At 52.4% G+C, this 24,377-nt stretch overlaps 1 protein-coding gene across 4 annotated transcripts in view; it reads right to left on the bottom strand.

Annotated features, from left to right (window-relative positions):
• Nucleotides 1-24,377, bottom strand: part of RASGRF1 (Ras protein specific guanine nucleotide releasing factor 1) — a 112,556-nt gene that overhangs the window by 40,470 nt on the left and 47,709 nt on the right. For all 4 annotated transcript variants that reach the window (XR_006522625.2, XM_014856406.3, XM_070497402.1 and 1 more), the window contains exons 6-13: nt 19,943-20,022; nt 17,643-17,836; nt 16,961-17,070; nt 13,418-13,536; nt 11,121-11,281; nt 7,524-7,587; nt 5,339-5,475; nt 2,997-3,079 (exon numbers count right to left, since the gene is read on the bottom strand). Coding sequence is in view for 3 of the 4 variants with exons in the window: in XM_014856406.3 (XP_014711892.1) it covers nt 2,997-3,079; nt 5,339-5,475; nt 7,524-7,587; nt 11,121-11,281; nt 13,418-13,536; nt 16,961-17,070; nt 17,643-17,836; nt 19,943-20,022 (948 nt within the window). In the remaining variant the exon portion in view is untranslated. The remainder of the gene's footprint in view (nt 1-2,996; nt 3,080-5,338; nt 5,476-7,523; nt 7,588-11,120; nt 11,282-13,417; nt 13,537-16,960; nt 17,071-17,642; nt 17,837-19,942; nt 20,023-24,377) is intronic.

The raw sequence follows: 24,377 nt of genomic DNA, 5'->3' as shown, positions 1-24,377 counted from the left end.
GAAAGGGCTCCCTTTTCCTGCTTCCCCAGGGAGAGGGGCCTGCCTTGGGTTTATCTGTCCTTGAGGTCACACTTTGGGGCAGAACCTCAGCACCCTGGAGCCTGGGGCAGGTGGAAAGAGACTCCTCAGCTCTTTGGGTTGCTGGTGGTCCAACACTCGTCATTCTCTGGGACCCTCCTCTCAGACCCTGCACACCAGCACCCACCCACCAGAGGGCCCAGATGCACTGTGTTAGGAAGAAGCAGGAGGACTCAGGACGCATGGGATTTAAATATGGGACTTGATGCCTCTTTGTGCTGTAAACCAAAAACCAGGATGCTCTTGACTCACAGTCTGCAAACAGGGTAGGATATCTGACATGGAGACCTTGCCAGAAGCTCAGAGGCTTATGGGAGACATATTTAGAGAATGTGCCCTGGCCACTGACCCTCCAGCTATACAGCACCAATGCCTTTTTGCAGCCAGGCTCTCCATCCCTACTCACTCCCTGTCAGAGTGGCCACCATGGGAAGCCCATTGCTCCCCTGGGTGCAACCCTAACACCTACAGAAGAAAATCTAATCCTGCCTGTCACATTTCCATTATCTGACTCCTGCCCACGTCTCCAGCCCCATTGTTCACAATGGAGGGTGGGTCACTACATTATTTAAGAAAATCCAATTGTGCTATGAAAAATAAGAGAAACGAACAAGGAGGATAGACGAAGGAACATACAGCTTGTGAGACCTGGAGCCGCATATCAACTAAGTAGAGAGCACATGTGCTGAGCATAGCAAGGGAAGGAAGGACCAAGTGGGCACTAAATTTTTATGAGGCACAAGTAGTCATGCTACACTTAACATTCATGAGGCAGAGGGGACACTCACTATTCATGTCTTAAGGCAGCCACCCATTGGCGACACCCATTCTGGCCCTTTACCATCTGCCCCAGAAATGTAGATAAACCCATAACTGTTCTTCTGGCTAACTGGTGAGCTGCAGCTGTGGCCAGGTATACTCGCCCTGACACCTCGGATAGAGCAAGCATGTGCCACTGGCCCGGGCACCTTCCATCTGTTGTATCCACTTGGTCAAGCTTCAATCCTGGTCCTTGTAGCCACTCCATCAGCAGGGAAGGCTGATGGGGCAGGGAGAGAAGCAGGACAGTGAGCACTGCGTATCCAGTTTGTGTACCAAGTGGAACATGCACTCTAGCCTAACCTACTAGCCCATCTCTTCCCCTGGCTTCTCACTATGTGTTTAACATTGATTCACCAGGCTGTACAGTCAAGCATCTGAATTCAGTCTGTGAGCCTATCTGTTCCAAGACCTCTGGGATAGTTTGTCTGGTAGTGACACTGGAGGCTACAATTGCATCAAGGTTATTTCCCGTATGACACACCATTCTCCCAACCCTGCAGCCCCATGGAACTGTTTATCATTCCTCAAACACAGATGTGCTCTCCTGCCTCTGTGCCTTTGTTCATGCTGTTCTCTCTTCCCAGAATGCCCTGCCCCTTCCATCATTCAGTAAACCCTAACTTATCCTTCAAGGCCAGTTCCGATGTTCCGTTCTCTGGGAAGTCTTCCCCAACTGTGCCAGGTGAACTTGTCACTCGTCTTCTGAACCCTCCCAGCACCACACAAACTTTATTTTATAGCACTCACTGCAGTGTTTTATAATTTCTTTCTCTGTCTCTTTCTCTCAGGAAATGGTGAACTCCCCAAGGACAGAGGACATGCCTGCTCATCTCTGCTCTCCAGTGCCCTCACGGAGGGGATGCTGCCCATGGGTTACTCCTGCTGGGGAGGCCAGGCTTGAGCCTGGGGGTGTACACGTCCTCAGAGTTGTCATTTTATCTGGACATTCCATTCCCTTTATCACTGTCATAGCTTAAAATTTTGTTATTTTTTTCATAGGTGACTTTATTTTGGTCTCATCTGCTCACTTTTACTGCCCCAACATGCATTCTTGGTAGAAAATGAGTAAGCACCCACCACACATTTAACCATAATTCTACATCTGATTTTTATTTGATCATTGAAACAAATCCAGGAGGTATTATCATCTCCCACTTACAAATGAGAAACCCAAGCTCAGGAAGGTTAAGTGACTTTTCCATAGTCACACACAGAGCCAGAGCTGTGGATCAGGGCTGTTGCCTTCAAAACCTTCCTTCTGGACTTCACCACCTTTAGCTGTTAAACAGTGTGGTCATGGGGAGGAATGATACCTCACAAACTCATCCAGAGGCTTAAAAGGCCTGGTGGCCATGAAGTGCCTAGGCTAGTGCCTAACTCCTGGCACACTGTAGGTTTACCAAGTGCTCGCTTCATCAGACCTGCCACCATAATGGTGGCAGCTGGGGAACTTTCACATACTTGGCTAAATAATGCACCTGCGGTTACTCATAGCACACGCCTGAAGCAGCAGAGAAGCGGCGGGTCACCCAAGTGCTTGTTCTGGGCAGCAGCAAAGTACCCAGGTGGGAGCTGGGTCCTGGTGTGTGCCAGGTGGGCACAGCAGGCTTGGGAATCGAGGTTTGGGTGGATGCCAGAGAGCCAGTGGGCCACCCCAGTGTGGCAGGAAGGAGGGCGAGGGGCAGGGGTGAGGCGAGCAGACCCTGGAGGAGAAGCCTGCCTGGTACCCAGGGGCTCAGAGAGCTGAGTTCAGCAGGAGGCCAGCCCCCCTGACCCCAGGGTGGTTCAAACAAACACAGTGGCCCTGGAGCCTGCATTTTTGAAGTGTCCTCATTTTTTAATTAGGAAAAGAAAAATAGTTATTAAAAAAAAGAAAGAGTGCATAAAATTTCATTCCTCATGTTATATTTTAAACAGCCTAATACAAAAATCCAGATTTCAAAAAAAAAATCAACAAAAACTAAGCCAAAGCTATCATCCAAACAGACATTAATTCAAGACAGACAAGCAAATACCCAAAAACCTGGCTTGCTGTCACTGTGTGGCCCTCAGTCTCTGAAACACGGTCTGGTCAAGATGGGGTTAAAGGCACTTACTTGATCATCTGTGGCACAGTGACCTTGGAATTCTCCTCAAACGCGTTCATCATGAGCCCATTGCACCGGATATTATCCACACACTGGAATCAGAGAGAGGACCCTGGGGTCAGAGGCTCGGTCTCCATTCTGGGAACTAGGCCCAGCAGGAGCTCTGCTGAGTGACAGGTTCACATGCCTGGTCCTGACACAGGGTCCTCAAACCTCAAGGGCATTGTCCAGGTAAGGGCAGGGTCAATGCAGAGAATCTCTTGGACTTTGGTTGGAAGTCAAGTCCCAGCTCAGTGACCTCTTGGGGATTTACTTGACCTCCCTGAGCCTTAGTTTCTTTATCTGCAAAATGAACATAATGACTCCTACCTCATTGGGTTGTTTGCAAAACGGAAGCATCTCACCCTGGCCACTGTGTTGCTGACCTCTGAGGTCCAATGTCAAGGACAAGATCAGACCCACGGTGATCTGAGATCTCTCTCCTGGGGGCCAGCCCAGAAGGGCCTCTGTGCCCCCTGCACACAAGTGCTGTCCTGCACCTTCTGTCCTCTGCCCACCACAGTGCCAATGCTCTGATGGTTTTCCATAGTAAAAATCCTGCCCAGGGAGGCAAGGTTGCTGGCACTAGGGGACCAGAAGATCGTACATTTACTCAGCCTCTGAAAAAACTCAAAATCCAAATTTTGCTTTGAATAAAAAGTGCCCACCCAAACAAAAAGAAAAGACATCTGGTGGCAGGGGCTTTTTTCCTTCTCACTGGCCCCTGGGCCAGCTTTCATATCTCTGCTACATGAGGATTTCCTCTTTGGCATAGGGATGGGGAGGCCTCTACGGGGCACGCCACAGAATCTTCTGGTTCTGAGGATGTGTGTGTCAGGGTGGGTCAAAGTCACCGAGAAGTGGCGGAGAGAGGCTGGCACAATAGGCGGTGGGTGCCCAAGGCCCAGTGTCCTGGTGAAGGCCAGGCCCCCAGTTCTTTGGGGGCCTCCCAGAGGAAGGTTTCTGTCAGTTGCACTTCCTGGCCCACCTTCTCCAACCCACCACACTTAGACCCTCTGTAGCTCTAGCTCTATCAGCAACACTGAAATGCAGGGACCTGGCCACGGATCAGAGCTTCCCGGAGGCGTCAGAGAGCCTGGGGAAGGGGCTGGGGGCCAACGCTGCTAGCATCAGCAATGCTCCCTTAGGAGGGCAGAGGACCGGTGGGCACTCTCCAGCCGAGCAGTCCTGAGCCTTTGTCAGTCACGGTTCCCTGGGGACACGAAAGGGCTACATTCGGGCTTTCCAGGTTTCTCCAGGGCACGGTGGGTGTTTGGAGGAAGTATAGTAAGACTCAGAAAGAGCAGACACCTGCTACACATTATCCTTGCCCTGCCTCGCTCTTCTGGGACTGTGAGATGTGCAGGCAGGCCAGAGAAGATGGGGAGCAGGCAGTCAGGGCAACCTGCAAGTGGGGCATAAAAACGAGGGGCAGAGAGAGGTCACCCTTAATAGAGCGAAGACTCTGCCTCCCCAGTTCTCCATAAACACAGCTCCCCTAGGCCCCCTGCTCTGTATGGGGGAAATCTCCAGCCTCTCTGTCCCCTTCCTTCCACTGTCAGCTGCTCCCAACATGCTCACCCACTCTGCAGAGAGCAGACTGTGGGCAGACGGCACTGGAGGAATTCCTCCACTGCTGGGATGGGGCTGTGCTGTGCTGACCCGTCACAGGCCCTTGCTGGCCCAGGGAAAGGCCTGTCTTGGGCCTGAAGTCCCCTCCTGCTGACAGCCTCTTTCCAGACTCACATCTCTGCCCTGGTCCTACAGGTGCCCACAGCCCTCTGGGTCTGCTTGCTATTTCCCGGGAAGTTGTGCTTCCTGTAACGCTCCCTGGGCTGACTGACTGTATCACTTGCGCAGGCAAAGAGGGAGGGTAAACCTTTCCTCTGCATAGCTGACACTGAGCTCTGCTGGCTGTCTCTTAGCTCTGCTATATCCAACATCCTTGGGTCACAGTGTGTAGATTTTTCTGTGCATACCAACAACCTGGAGCACGTGCTAAAATGCAGATTCCTAGGCCCCCAAGCAGAGATTCGCATCTAGTCTGTAGGGATTCTGGGGGAGCTCAGGAATCTGGAGTTTTAAAAATCACTGTAGGGGTGATCCAGATGTAAGGGGTTCCCAGATCACACTCTGTGGAAGGCCCAGGGGACTCTGCCAACAGGGCGGGAGAGCTGGGCTCTGCCTTGGTTGGGCCGTCCCTGGAGGACACCTGCATCTTCTCTATTAGAAACTGGCAGCTACTCCCATGCCTCCAACCAGCTTAGGCCTGAAGGGACCGCCTGCTTTCAGGAACAGGTGATGCTGCTCACCTGGCTGATGTCACTGGTCCATGCTGCCTTCTCCTGTCTGGATGAGGCCACGAGGATGACTGTGAAGGACGGGGAGTCCTTTGGCTCCACCCCGATCTTAAAATCCAAGTGCTCTATGTCTTGGTTGGATCCTTTGGCTTCCAGTTGCAAAACATGGAGTTAGCAGCGTGAGTGTGGGCCCTTTTTGAGTTGGAATCCATTTTAATGATACCCTGTCTTACCCACTGGGTAAGGCACTACATCGATAGGGCTCCAGGCCACTTGCTAGTTTCAGAACATTTCTTTTTTCCTAAGGTGAGGAACTAAGACCCGGAGTGCAGAAGTAGCTACACACAGGGACAGTTCCGGATTCAGAGCTGGAAGAGCCTTTAGGAAACACGGGGGAGCCTTCTGCCCTCATTACACCAATGGAGAGCTGAGGTCCCAGGTGAGGACTTCCTCAAGACCCCCAGTGGGGCAGCTGCTAGGTCAGGACTAGAACCACCCTCCTGCTACCCCAAGGTGATGCCAGGCTAGAACGGGAGATTCAAATCTTAAGTTTTGAAGGACAAGGCTGGACAATCAGTTCAGTCTCCCCCAAACCAAAGTAAATCCTACAGGTATTTTTATTACTGCTCTTAACCTGAAAAGTTCCTTGAACTCTTGTAAGCTGTTCATTTGGAAAGACTAAGATCACAGTTCAGGGATTCCTTTCAATTCCCCCACGTTAACTGGGGGTGCACTCCATGAGGTTGAACGCTGTGGAAGGTCTGCTACATCTCTGGCCTGCCATATTGCTTGCTGGCTATGTGACCTTGGGGTGGCGGCCTTCCCCCTCTGGGCGTCGGATGTCCTCCAGTTCTGACACCTGAGAACGTTAGAACTCCTTGCTGGGCACAGGACAGCCCATTCCATGGAGTGACTCAGGGGTGGGGTGGTGCTGGCTTCTCTGAAAAGTAGGGTGTCTGTGTGTGGGTGTGTTGAGTGGGGGGACACTTGGGGTCATTCCCCGATCTGCCTTGTGCCTGGAGGGAAAAGGGCTTTGGGACCTGACAATTCCACTTGAGTCTGGGATTTCCCACTTTGGGTTTGGGGACACTGAGCTAGATGTCCAGCCCAGTCCACCGACCAGCTGTGGCCCAGATTCAAGAAGGTGGTGCTGATAAGAGCACTCCAGGTAAATGGCTGCACACACTTATTCTGCCCTTGTGGGGCTGCTTGGCTGGGCTCTCACAGGAGGGGCATAAAAGGCACAGAGCCCAGCTGCAGCTGGGGCTCACCAAGGCGCGTGTGCGTAAGTGCACGTGTGTTTGTCAAGTGTGTATGGGGACCAGGCCCCAGTCCCAGCAAACTGGAAGCCCGAGCCCAGGTCATGGTGGGACTGGGATCTGAGGAGGTTTAGACACAGCCCTGCCCCAAAGGTCCAGAGGCTGGGAAAGGCAAGGATGGAGAGTCCTGCTGGTGCACCCCAGGGCCGGGCACCCAGAGGGCATCTCTGAGCCTTGGCTATGAACAAGTGAGACAAGGACCAACTGTGGTCCAGTCAAGAGACATAATGAACCCGCCCCCAACCTAAAATACTGACTCCATCCCCCACTTCTGATGCTTGGCGAGAGAAATCCCACAGCACACCTCCACATGGGGGCTTTCCAAGCCCAGGGCTCTGCCGTCCCCCTACCTTCCTGTCTAACCTCCTCTGGTTTGTTGAGGCCCTGCTCACACACTCCCTTCTCCTAGAAGTCTTGCCTCCCTTATGTCCACTTCAACCCCACTGCGGGGGACAGTCCCCTGAACTCCCTCCGCTAGTGGCACATGTGACCTCTTCCACCGAGGACACTGATGGGCCCAGTGCTCCCTGACCTTCTGCACAGCCCAGTGAGCCACCGTGCACCTAATGCATGAATGCACGAATGCAGGGTGCTCACTGAGGTGCCGTGACCCCCAAATCTGTCGGCGCCAAGTCCAAGGGCCAAAGGAGTTTGGAAGAATCAGGAAAGCAGATGAAGGCCATCACCTGCTGGGCCAGGGAGCTCTTTCTCTAAACACCCAGGCCTGACCTCACTGGGTCCAAGAGGGGGGCCACCACACTTCAGCATCTTCCTTTCCTCCCAACAAAAATGATGCCTGAGCTCAATCTTTGGGGGTGTGAATGTGTGTGTATATCTGTGTGAGCACACACAGGCACACATGCAACTTCAAAACCTACCTTCTTCCTCCGTGCTTTCTGGGTCCTCCAATAAGGTGCAATCAATGAGGGATATGACTCCATTCTGAAAAAGAGCAGCACCCCCCGTGCATGAAGGGAGGAGATACACAGTTTAGGAGTCCAGAGTATCAGCGCAGGAAGGGACTTTAAAGGCAAGCATCGTGTGCAAACACATATGGATGTGTATGTTATATTCCAAGTGGGCGTTTTGTTTTTTAAGTTGAGGGACTTTATCTTTATATAAGAAGCCAATAAAGTGGATCAAATGGGATTGTCTCAGAGAGGCCTTCCCTGAATGAGGGTCAAGGTTGAGCTGAGGGCAGAGGGGCCAGAATCTGGCCTGTTTGGCCTCTTCTTGCCCCTGCAGCAACTCTGAGGCATCACTTCGTAGCTCTAAATCTGCAGAAGTTTGAAATCCCCTGTTCTAAGCCAACCTCCTCAAATTACCCATAAGGAAACAGGCCAATTTTATGGACCTGTCACATGTATTGTTATTCTGATTTTACAGAGGAAGGAATGAAATCAGACATCAGAGAGGTAAATGTCTTGCCCAAGGTCACCTGGCAGGTTAGTGGGAGAGCCTAGAGAGAGCCTTGGGGCCTGACCCCAGCCCAAGGTCAGTTACTAGTTTTCAGTTGTTGGAAATAGTGGGAAAAATGCCCCCCATCCTTGAGTATGTGAGATTCCTTGATACCGTAGTGAGAAATAAGAGTAAGCACAACTGTTGTGGTTGTAAGATAGGCCCATAAATTCTTTGATACTCCTCCCTTCAAAAGTTGAAGCCTACTTTCCCTTCTTCTTGAATGTGGGCTGGACTTAGTGACTCCCTTCTCATTGAAAGAATAAAGCGGAAGTGATGGTGTTAAACTGTGGAGACTGCAGCCTCCTGCTTGCTCCCTGTTGTCTTTTGGATCACTTGTTCCAGGGGGAAGACAACTGCCATGTCATGAGGAGAGGTCTACAAATGAAGAACTAGCCCTCCAGACAACAGCCATGTGAGGAAGCCATATTGGAAAAGGGTCCTCCAGGCCCAGTCACACCTTCAGATGATGGCAGCCCCAGATGCCATCTTGACTGCAACCTCATGAGAGACCCTGATCCATGCCTACTCAGCTAAGTTGCTCCCAACTTCCTGACCCACAGAAAGTGTGACAGTAAATGTTTGTTTTAAGCCACTCTGTTTGGGGGTAATTTGTTACACAGCAACAGATAAGTAATACAATAACTGATGACAACCATATTCTTATCCTATGGCCATATGGCAAATCTATAGGAACATGTTCGCAGGGCAGGCTGCCTTCTGAGAGGCAGAGGGGCGCTGGAGAGAACACCAGAGTGGGCCCCCAAATCCTGAGTTCTGCCTCTTGCTTTACTCTTCAGAGGCCTTGGGTGAGCCCGAGGTCTTGCTAGACCCTAACCTGCCCAGTGATGTCACTGGGCTTGATGATCTTGAAAGCTCCATCTAGTTCTGACATTCTTTCACTTTTAAGTCCAAAAAAATTCTTATGGTAGTTTTAAATCTTGTGGATTTGTAGCATGCCCCTTTCAGAAGGGACTTAATGCATTCTATTTCCAATTACAGTATTTAAAGAGAAGTGGTTTGAATTTTAGCTTATGGTTTAAGAACACAGATTCTGGAGCCAGACTGCCCGGGTTCAAAGCTCAGCTCTGCTACTTCCTGGCTTCTTCTAGACATCTCAGTTCCCTTCATCATAAACAAGGAAAGTAATAGTATCTGCCTCAGTGGGTTGTGGTAGGAAGTACATATACATAAAGTATGTGGGATAGTGCCTGGTCCATAGTAATTATTATGCAAGGGCCTGCTATCATTATCATTACAAGTTCATTATTATGTAATTAAGAGTGACAATGACAGCTACCTATTGAGCGTTTACAGTGCGGCAGGCACTAGACAACGTGCTTTGCACACACTCCCTCACTCCCTCCTCACAGCACTCCTCTGAAGTAGGCGTTTTCACTCCCATTTTGCAGAGAAGTAAACTGAGGCTCGGTGAGGTTGTGCACAGCTAAGTGGCAGTGCTAGGATCTGAGCAGTACTCTGCTTCCGTGTTCTTCACTAGCATGCTGAAAGACTTTTTAAAAACTCAAACGAACCCCCCAAACCAAAATAAGATAAAAGTAACAAACATAAAAACGTCTGCTTTCAGACTAGGAAGCTGCCTTAAGGTCTCTGGTTCAACCTGCCCCATGGACCCCTCCTGCTGGGAACTGCCCCCAGCCTGGACAGAGATCTCCACAGGAGGAAGTCCAGAGGCAATAAACAATGAAAGCTTTCCTCGATCCATAATTTGGTTGAAGCTGGAATATTCAGTGTTTGTAAGTTAAGTTTCCCTTGTGCAGCCAACCAACTAACTTGCTGACGTGTTAACATGCAACACACCCCCCAAAGCCACTGCCTCATCCCTGAGCTCTGCGAGAGACTCCAGGCCAGGCATCCAGGGTGTGGAAGAATGGTCTCCCCAATGCTCTGGCTTAATTAAGGGCATCTTCAGGCCCTTTCCAGGCCATAGCGTGTTCAGATTTGAATCTCCTGAAGCGAGCTTCCATGGGGACAGACACGGTGCTGGAGAGATGCTTGCTCACAGAGGCAAGCACTCTATGCTCACAGAGCAGACCTACCGCCACCTGCTCGCACCTGTGCACACCTCTGGGGGGACAGTTACCCCTATGTTATAGATGAGGAACTGAGGTGGAGACAGGGGCAAGGACTTCTCCAGGACTACACATGCGTGAGAGACAGAGCTGGGACCAGATCCTGAGCTCAGAGTGGTGGGATGAGCAGGGTGCCATGTTTGGGAGCAGTAGATTTTGCCTGGGGTGTAGGCTTTACAGCAGGTGGCACCTGAGTGGGCCTTGAAGGATGTGGAGGAGCTCTGCCAGGGGAGAAAGAAGGCTGTGCAGCTGAGGGGATGGCATGAGCCAAGGCCCTGGGGTCTCTGAGGAAGCAGGAGGGTGGTGTGAGGTGCTTATTTCCCTCCACCTTTGGGATGGGCCAGTTAGCTGATTGTGTGGGGTCTCACGTAGGGCTGTGAGGTCCTGAGGACTGGCCCTGTGTGTGAGCACCTCAGCAGACAGCAGGCGCTGCCTGGCCGAGTCGGTGCTCTTGTGCTGGTAGAGTGAGTAACTGAGAAGGCGTTGGGAGGGGCTCTGTCTGAGCTCTTTTTGGTTGGAGATGAGAGAAACTCTCTGGGTGCTGGTCTGGTGCTCAGCCAGGTGCCATTCTCCCCCCTGCCCCTTACACACACGCGCATACACACACACACATGGGCCTTTTAGGGGCTTGTTTAGACCCCCTGGCTCCTCTGCCCTGGTACCCAGCTGTGGGGGGCACATTTGGGGCTCTTGATACTCACCTTCCCACTTCCCATGGTTTTTCCAGTAGAAAATCAGTCAATGGCCTGCTCATTTCAACCCATTGTCAAACCAGGGTGCGTGCGTGTACACTCACGTATCTCCGACCCCTTTGCCACAATCTGTGCCCAGGGTCAGGGTCAGTCAGGACCCCATGGTCAGGGCAGTGCCTGCTGTGAGCCCCTGGACCTCCAGCCTCTGCAGCTCCTCTCCTGCAGGCCTTACCTTGGTCAGGTGAAGTTTTCCACCAGAGCCTCTGGTACAGATAATCAGATGCTTAGAAAACAGGAAGCACTGTCGCTCGCCCTCTTTCTTTAGGGATAAAGACCCCAGGCGCCCCCTGGTGATCTTGCCCTTTTCCGACATGGGCACCTGGATGAGGGAACCTATGGACGGAGGAGAGAGACCCTGAGCCCATCTCCCAGGATGATCCTCCCCCTCTGGCCCGGCTTTGAAGTCGAATGTGGGATTGTGATGCCAGTGGCAGCGGCTATGCAACAAGCAATCCCAGTTCCTGGTAGCAAACACGCCCCTTGGACACTTCCTCCAGCCCCTGCTCAGGGCCAGATGGTGGGATAGGGGGTTGAGGGATGATCAGAGATGTTCCATGCAGGACCCTTGACCTCCCAGCCAGGGCCAGGAACTTGGCAAGCAAAGGAACCCTAAAGGGCATGGCCCATGTGGTGAGAATGCAGGGTGGGGTTGGGGTCTGGGGGTGGTGGCAGGCTGAACAAGTGGGGAGCTGGCTCTGGTCCAGAGGGATTAACCAGATGCATTGTACACCTGCTTCCACCTGCGGCCACAGCAGACATCACCAATCAATTGCTGCGCACTTTGCTGCAGAGCCCAGACAGGACCTCCCAATCCTCAATACAGTGCAGGGAAGGCATTGCCAGGCAGAGCAGGTGTCAGTGACGAACCCACCTGCCAACCCTACTCTGCCTGCTCTGCTCTGCCCACCCCCCCCCCCCCACCCCATATATGGGCTACAGGCCTCCTTTCCCCATTCACTTCAACAGTTCTCACTGTCCTCAGGATTCAGGCCTTCCAGCTATCTGGCCCCTGCCCATCTCCTCTCTCACCACTGTTTCCCTCCTCTGCCCCAAACCTAGTTCTGGGTCAACCTGCAGTTCCCTGAATGATGCTCCTCAGCCTAGAAAGCCCTTCTTTCACTCCATCTACGCCGTGAACTCCTACTTATCCTTTAAGACTCGACTCCAGGGATGCCTCCTTGGGAAGCCCTCCCTGACTCTCCCTGGTCCTGCTCTGGGCCACCCCTCTGCCTCCTGTCCACGTCCATCACTGCCTGGAACCCTTTCTTGTATTTGTCTCTTCATGACTCTCTTCTGCACAGTCTGCTTCTGGAGGGTGGGGCAGGGACTATTCTCTGGGTGTCCCTGGAGCCCCCTGTTGGACTGGCATGGGTGGGGCAGGGGTCAGTGTTGGGTGCATGGCTGAACAGTGAGAAAGGGCTTACCGGGTCTCCCTGTCTGGTCTCTAGGTCCAGCCCAGGCCCTTGGGAGGGGAAGAAATGCTTTGGCTCAGGGTGCTGGAGCAGATTCCTGGTCTGGGGGAACACTGTCCACCCCAGGAGAGGTCATTCTTTTGGCCACTTCCAACTTGGGCCCAGAGCAGCTCAGGAGGAGCTGGGAGACAGGCTAGGCTGGCTGTGGGCTCAGCAGATCACAGGGCAGGCCTCTCGGAAGGGCCACACACAGGGGCTCAGAACAAAACTCCAAGTCAGCAACAGCCTTGCTAAGGGCAGCAGGGGCCAGAGGCAGCTGCACAGGCTGTGAGAGGTCCTGGCAAGCTCTTCATCTGGTCAGAGTCGCAGGGCTGGGTAGAAGGCACTCAGGCGGTCCATCTGAGGTGGAGGTCACCTCAGGGGCACACAGGCAGAAGCTGAGTTTCCCACAGAACGTGGACTCGGAACGAGGTGACCTGCAGACGCATGGTAGCTCCAACATCTCCGAGTGGGAAGTCAGTGCCCTCAGCCACAGAGAGCCTCTAGCTGCCCCTCTCAGCAGGGCTGTGACTCTCAAACCCTGCTCCCGAGGCAAGCGGAGGCTGAGGGTGAGGGAAACCTTCAACCTGGGAGAACACCGTGATCACGGCCTCCTGCAACAGGCAAGGATGATGCGCAAAGCAGAGAAGGACTGACCCAATCGCCTTCCTCTCGGACGCTGAAAGTGCTCATCCTCCTCCCCTGTTTCTCCCCAAAAATGACATGTCATTGTTTACTATGACATACGATAGACAAACCAAGGCCATCTGGGAAGAGTTATATTTACATCTAGAGAGAAGGAAACTGTGAAAATCAGTATCTGCATCTATATGTACAGACACCAACGTCTCCATATAGCTGTCACATTCCTCCAGCAGCCCTGCAACACTCCGCCATCATGCCGACAGGTTTTAGTACGTGGCAGCCAAACGAACTAGAGGTGTCCCTGAGTGCCGCCTGCCTCCCACTCCTGGCACCCACCTGGGCGGGGCAGGGAGGCAGGGTGCAGAGGCCGTACCTTGCCTCACAAAGGTCTGGCTGGTGTCCAGGAGGATCTCACAGCCTTCGATGATCATGCGCTCGATGGCTAGGTTTTTCCGGATGTTCTCTGTCTCACTTACTTCATCATGCATTATCCTGTGGGGACAGGAAATAAGTCAGAGACAGGCTGCCCTTAATTCTCAGGGAGGAGGGGATGCTGGCCTCTGGCCGGACCGAGGAAGAAAGGCTACACCCAGGACTCTCAGGTGGAGCCTGTGGTCACGAAGGGGGACAGCATACATTTATTGAGTGCCCACTGTGTGCTGGGCAATTCACAGGCGTGATCTCATTTTATCCTTCTCACAGACCAAGGAGGCAGGTGTTCTTATTTTACAGAAAAGGAAATGGAGGTTAATAGCTAGGAAGCAGGTCTATCTGATTTAAAAGTCTGAACCACCTGGAACAGAGACAGCAGAGTTGGAGGAAGATGGGAGTACAGGAGACATCCTTGTTCATTATCTGGCCCCTCATTCCATTAGCGCCTATTGCCGTCCTTAGAACAAACTAACTCATTTCTGCCTTGGGGCCTTTGCACTTGATGTTTCCTCCCCCTGAATGCTCATTATATGCTTGTTCCCTTCATGTTATTTGGGTTCTGGAATGGCTTATTTTTGGAGTGCCTGACAATCCAGCTGGTTCAGAGAAAGCCTGACTTTGGTTTATTCTGTAGGCTCCAGCACGTCCGGGAGGGAAGCAGAACATGTTTCGCCACTTTGTCTGAGAACACGGACAACTCTCTTATTTGTCCCTGTTCTCACTGCCGCAACACTGTTCCTCTCCAGGAGGTGGCACCACTTAACTGCTTTTTAAAAACAGCATTGGTAGGAAAAGAGGGGTGTGAGTTGCCAACATTGCTGAGAGCCTCAGTGGGTTTCCAGGAGTCTTAGGAAGGTAGTGAGTAATTTCTTCGGGGGGGAGGTCTGGAAAGACTACCCCACCTACTCCAAGGAAAGCACAAAGCCTCCTGTTGTCTGAAATTCTACAATTAAGACCACCAAGAGGGCTAGTTAATATGCGTGTGGCTTACAAAGTTCTCTCACAGACATGATCCCATTTAAACCCCACAACAATGAGAGACGATGCTAGTGGCGCTGGATCTGTGATTAATGGAATCAGCATGACATTGAGCAAATTACTGAACCCTTTTGATCCTCAGTTTCCTCGTCTGTAGAATGTTGGGGTGAGGATGGAAGATAATGTATTTCATGTGCTGACCTCATGCCTGGCACATGTCAGATGCTTGAATAAAGGGTAGTGATCATTGTTGCTATTATCACTGGTTGCAAAAGTGTTATTATAAAAAAATTATCCATTATTTTTTCTGCTTATCACACTGGGGCACTGAGACAGTGTCTCTTTTTTAGGTGCCTCGGCACCTCCCCCCTCCCCCGCAATGCCCTTCTCAGAAGCCCATGCTCTAGCCCTCTTCTGGAAGGGACATGGGACAGGGAGGCACCTTTCTGGGAAATGGTAGTTTCATTTTTGGAAGGAAGCAAAGGTAAGCAGAACCATTTCTTTAGATACGGGTTGGGATGTTGCTAAGGAGGGCTGCATTTGCTAAAAACAAGAGGGTGATTCCGAAGCAGCAAACTAGTTCTGCTGTTAGACACGTGCAAATGGCAGCGGCTCAGGAGGAGTGCCAGCCCCAGGCTGGGGTTTGTGTTGGGGGGACCCATGCTGCACACGCTGCTGGGGAGGCTCTGGGAGGGCAGTGTGAGTTTCCAGGGCCAGATGCTCCTAGGGGAACAGGAAGTGATGACCTCCCTTATCAGTGAGCCAGGGAGATAGGGCTCAGGAGAAAAGGTGGGACAAAGGCCAGGGGCAGGAGAGCTGCCAGCCCCTGGGGAGGAGTGTTTCTCAGCACAGCCAGGGAGGGGTTGGTTATCTGATGTTTTCCTGCCAGGGCTGGGGCTGAAAGGGCTATTGTCATGACAATAGGAAAACCCTCTTCTGTGGTGGGAGGGCTGGGTTCAGCTGTAGGTGATGGGGAAGACAAAAGAAGAGCTAGCTGGGGGAAAGGGGATGGAGGTCTTAGTCCAAATACCTTGGCACCCACATGCCACCTGCACCCCTGCCTGCACCTGGACAGGGCATCCCACAGCAACGAGGAGCCTCACTGGAGCCCCAAGTCTTTTCCTTGGGGAGTCTGCAGGATTTGGCTCCTTGGGGCATGAGAGGACTGGGTCCCCACCCCACAATGGTTTTGTTAGTCTGCAATCACACCCTGATTACACCCTCTTGCTGATCCTCCACTCTGGGGCCTGTGCCCTGCCCTGGTCCAGCCTGGTTCTCCCTCTACCCGCTGGGAGCTGTGGCCTGACTGGCTGCTGCTTGCTGGCCTTGGGAAGCCCTTTAGGGCACTGAGTGGTCGGCAGGGTCCCGGACAGAGCTGGGAACTGGACCCCACACACTGCAGATCGACCCTCCTTTGCAGCGTCTGGCAGTCCATCTCTGTGTACAAGGCCGTCCTCATTTCTTGGAACCCCAGGGTTCAGCCCTTGGTTTGCATCTCGTTCCTGCTTGAACTCACTCCCCTGGTGATCTCACCACTCCTGTGACTTTAAATACTATCTCCAAGCTGATGGCTTCTGCATGTCTTGCTCCCCCAAACTCCAGACTCAAATACGCTACTCCCTTCTTGTCATTGCCACCACTGTTGTCCATCTCAAGTTCAGCATGGCCCCAGTAAAGCTCCAGTGAAGCAAGAAAGCCTTCCTTTCCACACCTGCCCCGCTGGCAGTCTTCTCCATCTCAGTTAACAGCAACTCTATCCTTCTGGTTGCTCAGCCAGAACCTCTGGAATCACCCTTGACTCCAATCTTCTCTCTCTCCCCACATCTAATCCATCAGAAACTCTTGTTGGTTCCATCTTCAAAATACATCCAGAATCTGAACCTCCTCTTCACTTTCACTGCCACCACCTGCTGCAGCTGCTGCCTGGACTGCTGAGGCGCCTCCTCCCTCGCCCCTCTGCACCTGCCCTAGCAGAAGGAAGCTCCCCCTGGGCTTCGGGGACTGTGACAGGGGCTGGGGAGGGGCCTTGACTAGAGGGCTGGAGCCTCTGAAATCGGACAAGCCCACTAACACCTCCTGTTGCTGACTGGAGCCTCGGCAGATGAAGGCAGGTCGCCCAGGATCCCCCTGGGGCTCTGAGAGCTACAGGTTTTGACAAATCGACACTGGAGAACAGAGGAAATGGGCAGAGAGCATCTGCAAGCCCCTGAGCAGATCCCTGTCCTGGGATATGGGCCCATTGAGTGTCCGGGGCCCTTCCCTGGACCCCATCTCTGCCAGGGATGGCACACCACCCACACCATCCCACCAGTGCCCCCTGGGCTTGAGCTGTAAACTCCTCAGACTGCTCCATGGGACTCCGCTTCCAGGTGAGGCAGGCTGCACCCCTCCCTCGGAATCCTAACCTGAACATGAGCTTTTACTACCTGGGGCTCAGCACACTTCCGATGGGGGTGTCCTCAGCTCTGGCCTGTTCACTGGGGAGGGCGCCCAGGAGCCAGCTCACCTGGACAGCTCTTCCAGTTTTGACTTGGCATAGTCCAGGCTGTTGCGCTCAACATGCTCATGAGGCGTGTGGGCCAGGAGCTCGTGCAGCGTTAGGATGTACCTGGGAATCTGCGGCAGGGAGAGGCAGGGATGGAGAAAGACAGAGGGATGGGGAGACAGAGAGGAACAGAGACAGGGAGAGAGAGGCAGTAAGGAAGCGAGAAAGAGACAGACAGAGCAGCAACATACAAGGATCGAAAGAGAAGGAGAGGGAGGCAGAGAGTGGTTCTCTCCGCTCTGGCAACATCCAGGAGCAGGGCTTAAGAAGGAACCTCGCTGCACCTCTCGCCTTAGACTCTGATTTGAAGGCTCTTCCAGGGTGTCCTCTGGGACAAGAGCCCAGAGCTTGAGGCTCAGCCCCTCAGGTGGCAGGGTCTGGGGGTGGGCTCAGGACCAGGAGGGACAGGGCCCCCGGAGGAGCTGTCCCCTCGCCTTCCTGCACAGCCTGCTCTCTGGAGCTGGACAGGCCTGCAGCCAGCCAGGGTGTGGTGGGCTCTAACCCCATTTTCCAGGCAGCCCAGAGCTGGGGCCTGTGGGTCCCCCGGTGCCTCCAGGTGTGGTTCCCTCCCAGCCACGGCCAGCACTGCTGTGGCCCCCAGGGGCTCCCCACGCACGCGCCCTCACGGCCGGGGCTGAGCCACCTGGAACATGGGGTAGGTGAGGAAAGTCTCCAGCGTCCTCTCCTCGCAGTCGGGCTTGGCCTCGTAGTGCTTCAGCAGCTTGTCGAAGTCACGGTTCTGCTTGCAGTGGGCCAGGATCTGCAGGCTGTACTGGTGGTTGCGGACGAACTCCTGGTAGATGTTGAGCATGGGCAGCAGGATGTCGAACAGGTCAGCTGGAAGGAGGGCAGGGCTCAGGGGACGGCCGGAGGCACCCTCGGGGAGACAGAGGCCCCGCAGGCCCTCAGCTCTCTCAGCCCCGCCCAGGAAGGTCAGGGCCAGGCTCAAACTCTGCCCCAGAGAGACCCCTACCTTTGGGGACGACTCTGGTACCAGGGCAAGATAGTGGCCCCACATGAGCATTGAGACCACATCAGAGTCACAGGTAGATGTGGAGACCCTGTCTAGTCTGACACCTGTGTACCGGAGGGTCAGAGAGAGGAGGTGCAGTGGGTGCTGTGCTGTGTCCCCCCACCACCTTGAGGACCCAGGCACCAGGAGTGCTGGTGGCCGAGGCTCTCAGCTGGGTCTTCCCCCACCAGGAACTGCTCTCAGCTTTAGACAGCTGCCTTGCACAAGTCATACCCTGCCCACTGGGGCTCCAGGTAGGGGTATAAAGGCTAGCCCTGCAGTTTGGGAGATTTCTGAAGGGCCAGCCCAGCTCCAGAGCTCCACGGGGTCAGCTGAGGACCCTGTGGTAACTTCCCCGTGGCCCTGGCTCCCCGACTATGCCATGCTGAGGGCTCCCCACGAGCCCTCTCTCCCAGAGTGTCCTGCCTGTGACAGAAGTGACCCATCTGACGTCACAAGGTGACTCAATAGCTACCCTGGAACCCAGTCTCCTGACACCCCCATTCCAGGGCTTCCACCCCACGACACACCCTCCTGAGTCTCTGTCCTTTCACTTGTCTGTCCGTCCCCGTCCTTCCAGACCTCCCTAGCTCTGCGCCCCTGGTTCAGTGAGGTGGGTCCCTGCTGGTCCATTCTGTCGCAACCTCCTGGGTATAGAACATCCTGCCCTCAGCCCCTGAAAGCCTAACCCAGCTCCGCAAACCTGCTCTTCAATGCTTGATGCGATGCCAAGGACCCACCAGACCCTCTGCTTATAAAGCCCACTCAAAAAGACAAACACACTTTCCTCGTAATAAGCTCCACCTGGGAGCTCTTACACAGGGTGCCCGGCCCCCCGGCGGATGCCCCTCCACCACCAACTGCAGAGGGTGGGATGCAGACCCGGTCTTTCCAGGGCAGCTTCTCATGGTGACCATGACCATGAAGAAACACGGGGGGTCTTTGACTCAAGAAAAACAAAACAGGTGCCCAGCTCCTGGAAGCCCCCACGGCCTGAGGGCAGGGGAGCTCTGGAGAGCCTTGCCCGATCTTAGCCATGCTTCACCTCCCTCAGCCTGTTCCCTTGTCTCCACAGTGGAGGTGACACCAGTGCTCAGCTTTACCTAGTAAATTAAGAAAGTGACAAAACAAGGTAACAGCCAGCGCGGGCGAGGCGCACTGCAGAAGCTACGGCACGGCCAGCACAGCAGCGAGGCCACGCGTGGAGCGGGACCTCAACACCGTCCTGCCCATTATTTCAGTCTTCTACTTTTGGAAACCGACCTGAAGGAAATACTCTCTAACAAGGAGAAAACTTCACATGAGAGATGACTATATCTCATAACAAAAAGTTGGAACAACTTTGAGAGCCAGTGATGGAGACGGCTGCACAGAGCATGGCACGTTCACGGTGTATTGGAGCAATTCGCAGCTATCAGGGAGCAGGCTTTCCACATGAGAAAACACTTATGCTATAATGTTAATTTAAAAAACCCACAGCAAGATTCAAGTTCTATATTCAGTATGTTTGCAATTATGTAAAATGGGAAAAAAACCCCAAGATCTACACATAGAAAAAAATTGGAAGAAAACACACCAAAGCATTTATAGTGGTTATCTTTAGGAAGCAGAACTATAGTTGATATTTTTAAATGTTTTCTACTTTTCTGGGTTTTCAAATTTTCTGAAATGGGTATGTATATATTATTTTTAAAAGGGAAAAGTGGATAAGAAACTAAAAATATATATCGCTTCCTACTAGAAATATAGCTTTTGCCAACTTGTCTTTCCATTTCTGCTCCCTCTGAGGGAGTCTGGGTTTTTAAGGGACCACTCCATTATGCTCTGAGGGCCGAAAGTGCCGCCAGCAGGGAGGGGTGGGCCCTGGAGAGGGACATCTGGTAGCAGGGGGCAGGAGGGGCTGGGGACCTCTGCGAGGGCTGGCTACTCACCCAGGACCAGTGTGGGCCAGCTGGAGATGCGAGCCTTCAGGCCTTGGTAAAAGATCTGGTGCAAAAACATGATGGTCTCGCTGAAAGAGAACGCCCAGAGTAAGCACCAGCCAAGTGTACTTCTGCCCCTCTCGAGGGCCCCCGTCCCCAAGTCCAGCAAGCTGAGGGGCCCAGAGGAGAGCGCTACTGCCGGGAGGGGCTGCTACTGCCCGTGGGACTCTAGGAGCAAATGCCTCTCCCCAGTGAGACCTTATGTGAACACCCATCAGCGGGATGGACTATACAATCTGCGGGACCCAGTGCAGAAGGAATATGAGTGGTCCTTTGTTAAAAAATGATTAAGAATTTCGAGATGGTGACAGCAGAGTGTTAAACCAAGCCTGGGCTCTTCTGAGCACCAGGTCGCACACCCACGAAGCTGGGAGAGAAGGGCAGCTGCCCATGCCCCCTCAGGTCCCCACCTGCTGGGGTGCCCTGAGAGCTCTTGCAGGGACCCAGGGCTCTGGAGAACATGGAGTAAAAGCTACCGAGGAGATGAAAAGAGGCAGGGCTTGAGACCCACACAGAGTGGGGCTCAACTCTGCCTTAAGCCCCTACCCAGTTGTGTGACTTTGAGCAAGATGCCTAACATCTCTGAACCACAGGTCCTTCTGTGTAAAATATGAAGATGAAATGAGGTAACCCCTGCAAGTAATGGGACTACTCATGTGCTCGGTACACAGAAGATGCTCAGCAAGTGCTAGGTCTCAACCACCTCCTTTCTGGAGAAAAGTTAGAAAAGCAAAAATCCCAGAGTCTCCAAGCCAGCAAGTGCCTGCTTTGCCACCACCTAGAGTGCCCTAGGGACCATGCCTTCTCATTGGCAGCTTAGCACGGGCTGGGTGATGGGCCTTTGAGCACCCCAAGCAGCCTCATTTGCCTTGGCTCTGCTACCGGCAGCCCCTTCCCCACCCACAGCTCCCCAAGCAGCCTGCCCAGGCACAGCCAAGTCTCCTGGCCCTGGACGAGCTGTGAGAGAGACTCCAGCTACCTCCCGCAGGCCCCTCCCCTCCTCCTGCTCATCACCCCCACCTCCTACCTCCCTGGAGACCTGGGGGTCTCCCCAACGTGTCTGAGGCTTGAACCAGACAGGGGAAGCCAAATGGACTCTGTCGTGCACCCCATTTATGGATAGGAAAACTGAGGCCCAAGAGGAAGAGTGAATCTCCCAGGAGTCAGGGGCTGCCCCAGCCTCGGAGCCTGTCTCTCCTCTCCCTGGAATGGTCTCTGTCTTTTTCCGCCACATCAAAGGCCCCTCTTTGGTTACACCCTCCGCAGTGTGCTGTCTGCTCCCTGCCCTCTGTGTTGTCCCAGCTCTTTGTTTGGCTGTTTGAGGTGCCTGGTGTTTCCCACCTTGGGGAGCTGCCATTGGGTGCTTGTTCCCTTTCCCAGCAGTTTGTGCCCTGACAGCAAACCCCCATCCTGGGGTTTGCCTCTCTCGGTACAACAAGGGGAAGGGTTGGAAGGTGCTGAGTGGGCACAGAGTGGACCCTGAGCTGTGAGGCACAGGCCCGTGGGCCACAGAGCACAGAGCCTCATGTACAGAGGAGGCCCTCAGAGGCAAGGGGCTCTGGGAACGCCAAAAAGATTTGAAATGTCCTGTGCACCTGCACTCTGCAGAGAAAACAGGTGGGGTGGAGAAGACGGCATGAGAGAGAAAAGAGGGGATAGTTGAGAGAGCGAGAAAGAGAGCGCGTGGCGGGGGAGGTGGAGGGGAGGGGAGAAGTGGGGGAGAGGGAGAGAACAGACACAACACTCTAGGCTGAAGAGCAAAGCCTGGCACTGCCTCACAACCGTAGGATGTACAAAAGGGAAGGAAAACCCATAAAGACTGAAACCAGTGGGAACTTAAAAAAACCTAAGTAGAAGAAACTGTCTGAGTTCTCATTCCAGAGCGTGGGTCCTATCATTATGGTGAATTTTCTGTCATCTCCCTAAAGTCCCAAGAGGACGGGCCCCTCCAGGTGTGGCGACACATGTATTTCTGGACTAGGGGCCCTGCCTGATGGCTGAAGTCATTTTCATTTTGCAGGCAGCAAGTCCCCCCGCAGAATGACTCTTGACAAGGCTGGTTTCTGCCAGTCTGTGGCCCCTGAACTAGTTTGTTGAATGGATAAACAAGTACCAATTTGAAGAACTTTGGTAGTCTACATGTGAAGACCCCTTGAAAAGTTCAAAAGCAAGAGAGCAACCCAGGGGCACATGAGAGTGCATAGAGGGAAGAATGTCTGACCTGGGGCAGTATGGAGGTTGGGGGACTTTCAAGGGTTCTTGAGCAGGCCAGGAGGCTCTGGGTAACCCTGAGTACTGCCACAGCTAGACTCAGGGAAGCCATTCCCAGGCAGTTCCATCAGACAACTACTCAGGGAGGAAACAAACCTTCTCAAATTCCAATACTGCACGGACTTGTAGAGTAACATATTAGGAACATCATAAGCCAGGATTATAAAAATATAGTTGATGAAGCCTCCATTTTTAAAGTATAAACTGTGGGGATTTCACCTGTAACTCTATTACTTAGAAAGTAACAATGGTACCATTGTTACTCTTCTAATAAGAAAAAAAATTCTCATTTTGATTTGATTTGCTTCTAAAAACATGATTGTTAGTGTGTTGGCTATACATTTTTCCTATGTATTGGCCATTTGAATTTCTTCTTTTGGGACTTGCCTAGTCTTGTCCATTTACTATTCTCTCTTGTTAATTTTAAATAACTCTCTATATGAAGCACTTAATCTAACACATATACTGCAGACATTTTTGCTCGGCTGGCCTGTGGGCCATGTGCTCGCTTTCCTGAAGCTGTCGTCTTGCCTTGCGCAGTGTGCCATGCCCTGCCCGCCTTTCCTGCCCTGAGATCATGGCATACACACTCACCTATATTTTACTGTTTCATTTTTACACATAAACACCCAACTAGAGTTTTCTTTGGTGTAAGACGTGAATAAGAGAAAGTAATCTTTCCCCAGTTTGGTTAGCCAATTGCCCAATTCCACTTACCAAGTACACCGACCGTTTCCACTACTTTGCTATGATGCCTTTTTATTCTTGCTAAATTCTCCACATTCTTCAGTCTGTTTCTGGATTTTTGATTTTACTTTGGTGCTCTATCGGTTTATTCTGGCACTGCTCTCAGGCTGTTTTCACTACCTCCTAAAGATATTTATAACCTTTCTAATATATTTTAATTAAAGTAGGGACAGTTTCTTTCATTGCTTTTTTTCAGAACATAATTACCTATTTATATGTATTTATTCCTTCAGTTGAACTTTAAAATCATTTTGCTAGGCTGTACTTTGCTTGAAATTATATTAAATTTATAGAGCATTTGGAGTGAAAATGGCATTTTTATGATATGAAATCTTTCCATGCAGCATGCTGGCCCACTCCCTGTTTTGTACAACCTGCAAGCTTAGAAAGATTTCTACATTTTTAAATGGTTTAAAAAAATCTAAAGAATATTTCATCATATGTGAACATACATATTTTAGCGTCCATAAGTAAGGATTCATTGGAACCCAGCCATACTCACGTGTTTGTGGATTGTCTATGACTGTTTAGTTTCAGCAGAGACCGTATGGCCCACAAAGTCTAAAATATTTACTACCTGGTCATTTACAGAAAAAATTTGCTGATCCCTAGTCTATGTGAGTTGTGTCCCTGACTTGTGCAGTGCACAGCTGGTGCAGCTGTATTCTATGGCCCTATCCCTACTTACAGAAAGCTTAGAGTCCAGTGGGGGACCCAGACACAAAAGAAGTCATTATGTAAGTGTGATGAATGCTACATAGGGGCAGCACAGGGGCCCTGGGAGCAGACAAGCAGGCAACAGGAACCAGTGGTGGCAAGGGACATGGGGGTGGTCAGGGACACGACATCCAAGGAAAGCTGTGAAGAAAGGGTAGGACATAGCTGTTGGAAGGAGAGTAGGGTGGGAAGAGTGTTCCAGGGAGAGGAAGCGACCTGTCTGCAGACACACTGGGGAAGTGCTCATTTTGCCTGGTTCCTTCCCTGAGCCGAGAAAGGGGTGTGACTTGCCCAAGGCCAATCCAAGGTAGATAGGGCAGAACCAGGCCTCTACACTCCTGCCCCACCCCTGCCCATCGCACACTGCCAGTTACTCATCATGAGTTCAAGCGCCTTCCTCTCCTCACTCCCTAGCATGCAGACGTGACAAATTGATCACCGCATGCTCCCCCACCGAGTCTCACCATCCTTCTCAACCCAGGGCTCCCGCAGTCACTGCCAATCAGTCAGAGCAGTCATCAAGACAAACCGTCTGCCACTCGGGTGAGATGCCTCTCGTCATGGACAATGCCTGTGTTTCCTGGCACACATTGCTGGGTATGGTTTTTATTAAAGGGAAATAGCACAAGTCTATAAGCTTATTGTTTTG

This window comes from Equus asinus, chromosome 2 (genome assembly GCF_041296235.1).
Source record: "Equus asinus isolate D_3611 breed Donkey chromosome 2, EquAss-T2T_v2, whole genome shotgun sequence".
NCBI classification, from domain to species: domain Eukaryota; kingdom Metazoa; phylum Chordata; class Mammalia; order Perissodactyla; family Equidae; genus Equus; species Equus asinus.
Note: the sequence above shows the minus strand (reverse complement) of the source record. Positions and strands in the feature narration are given on the sequence as shown.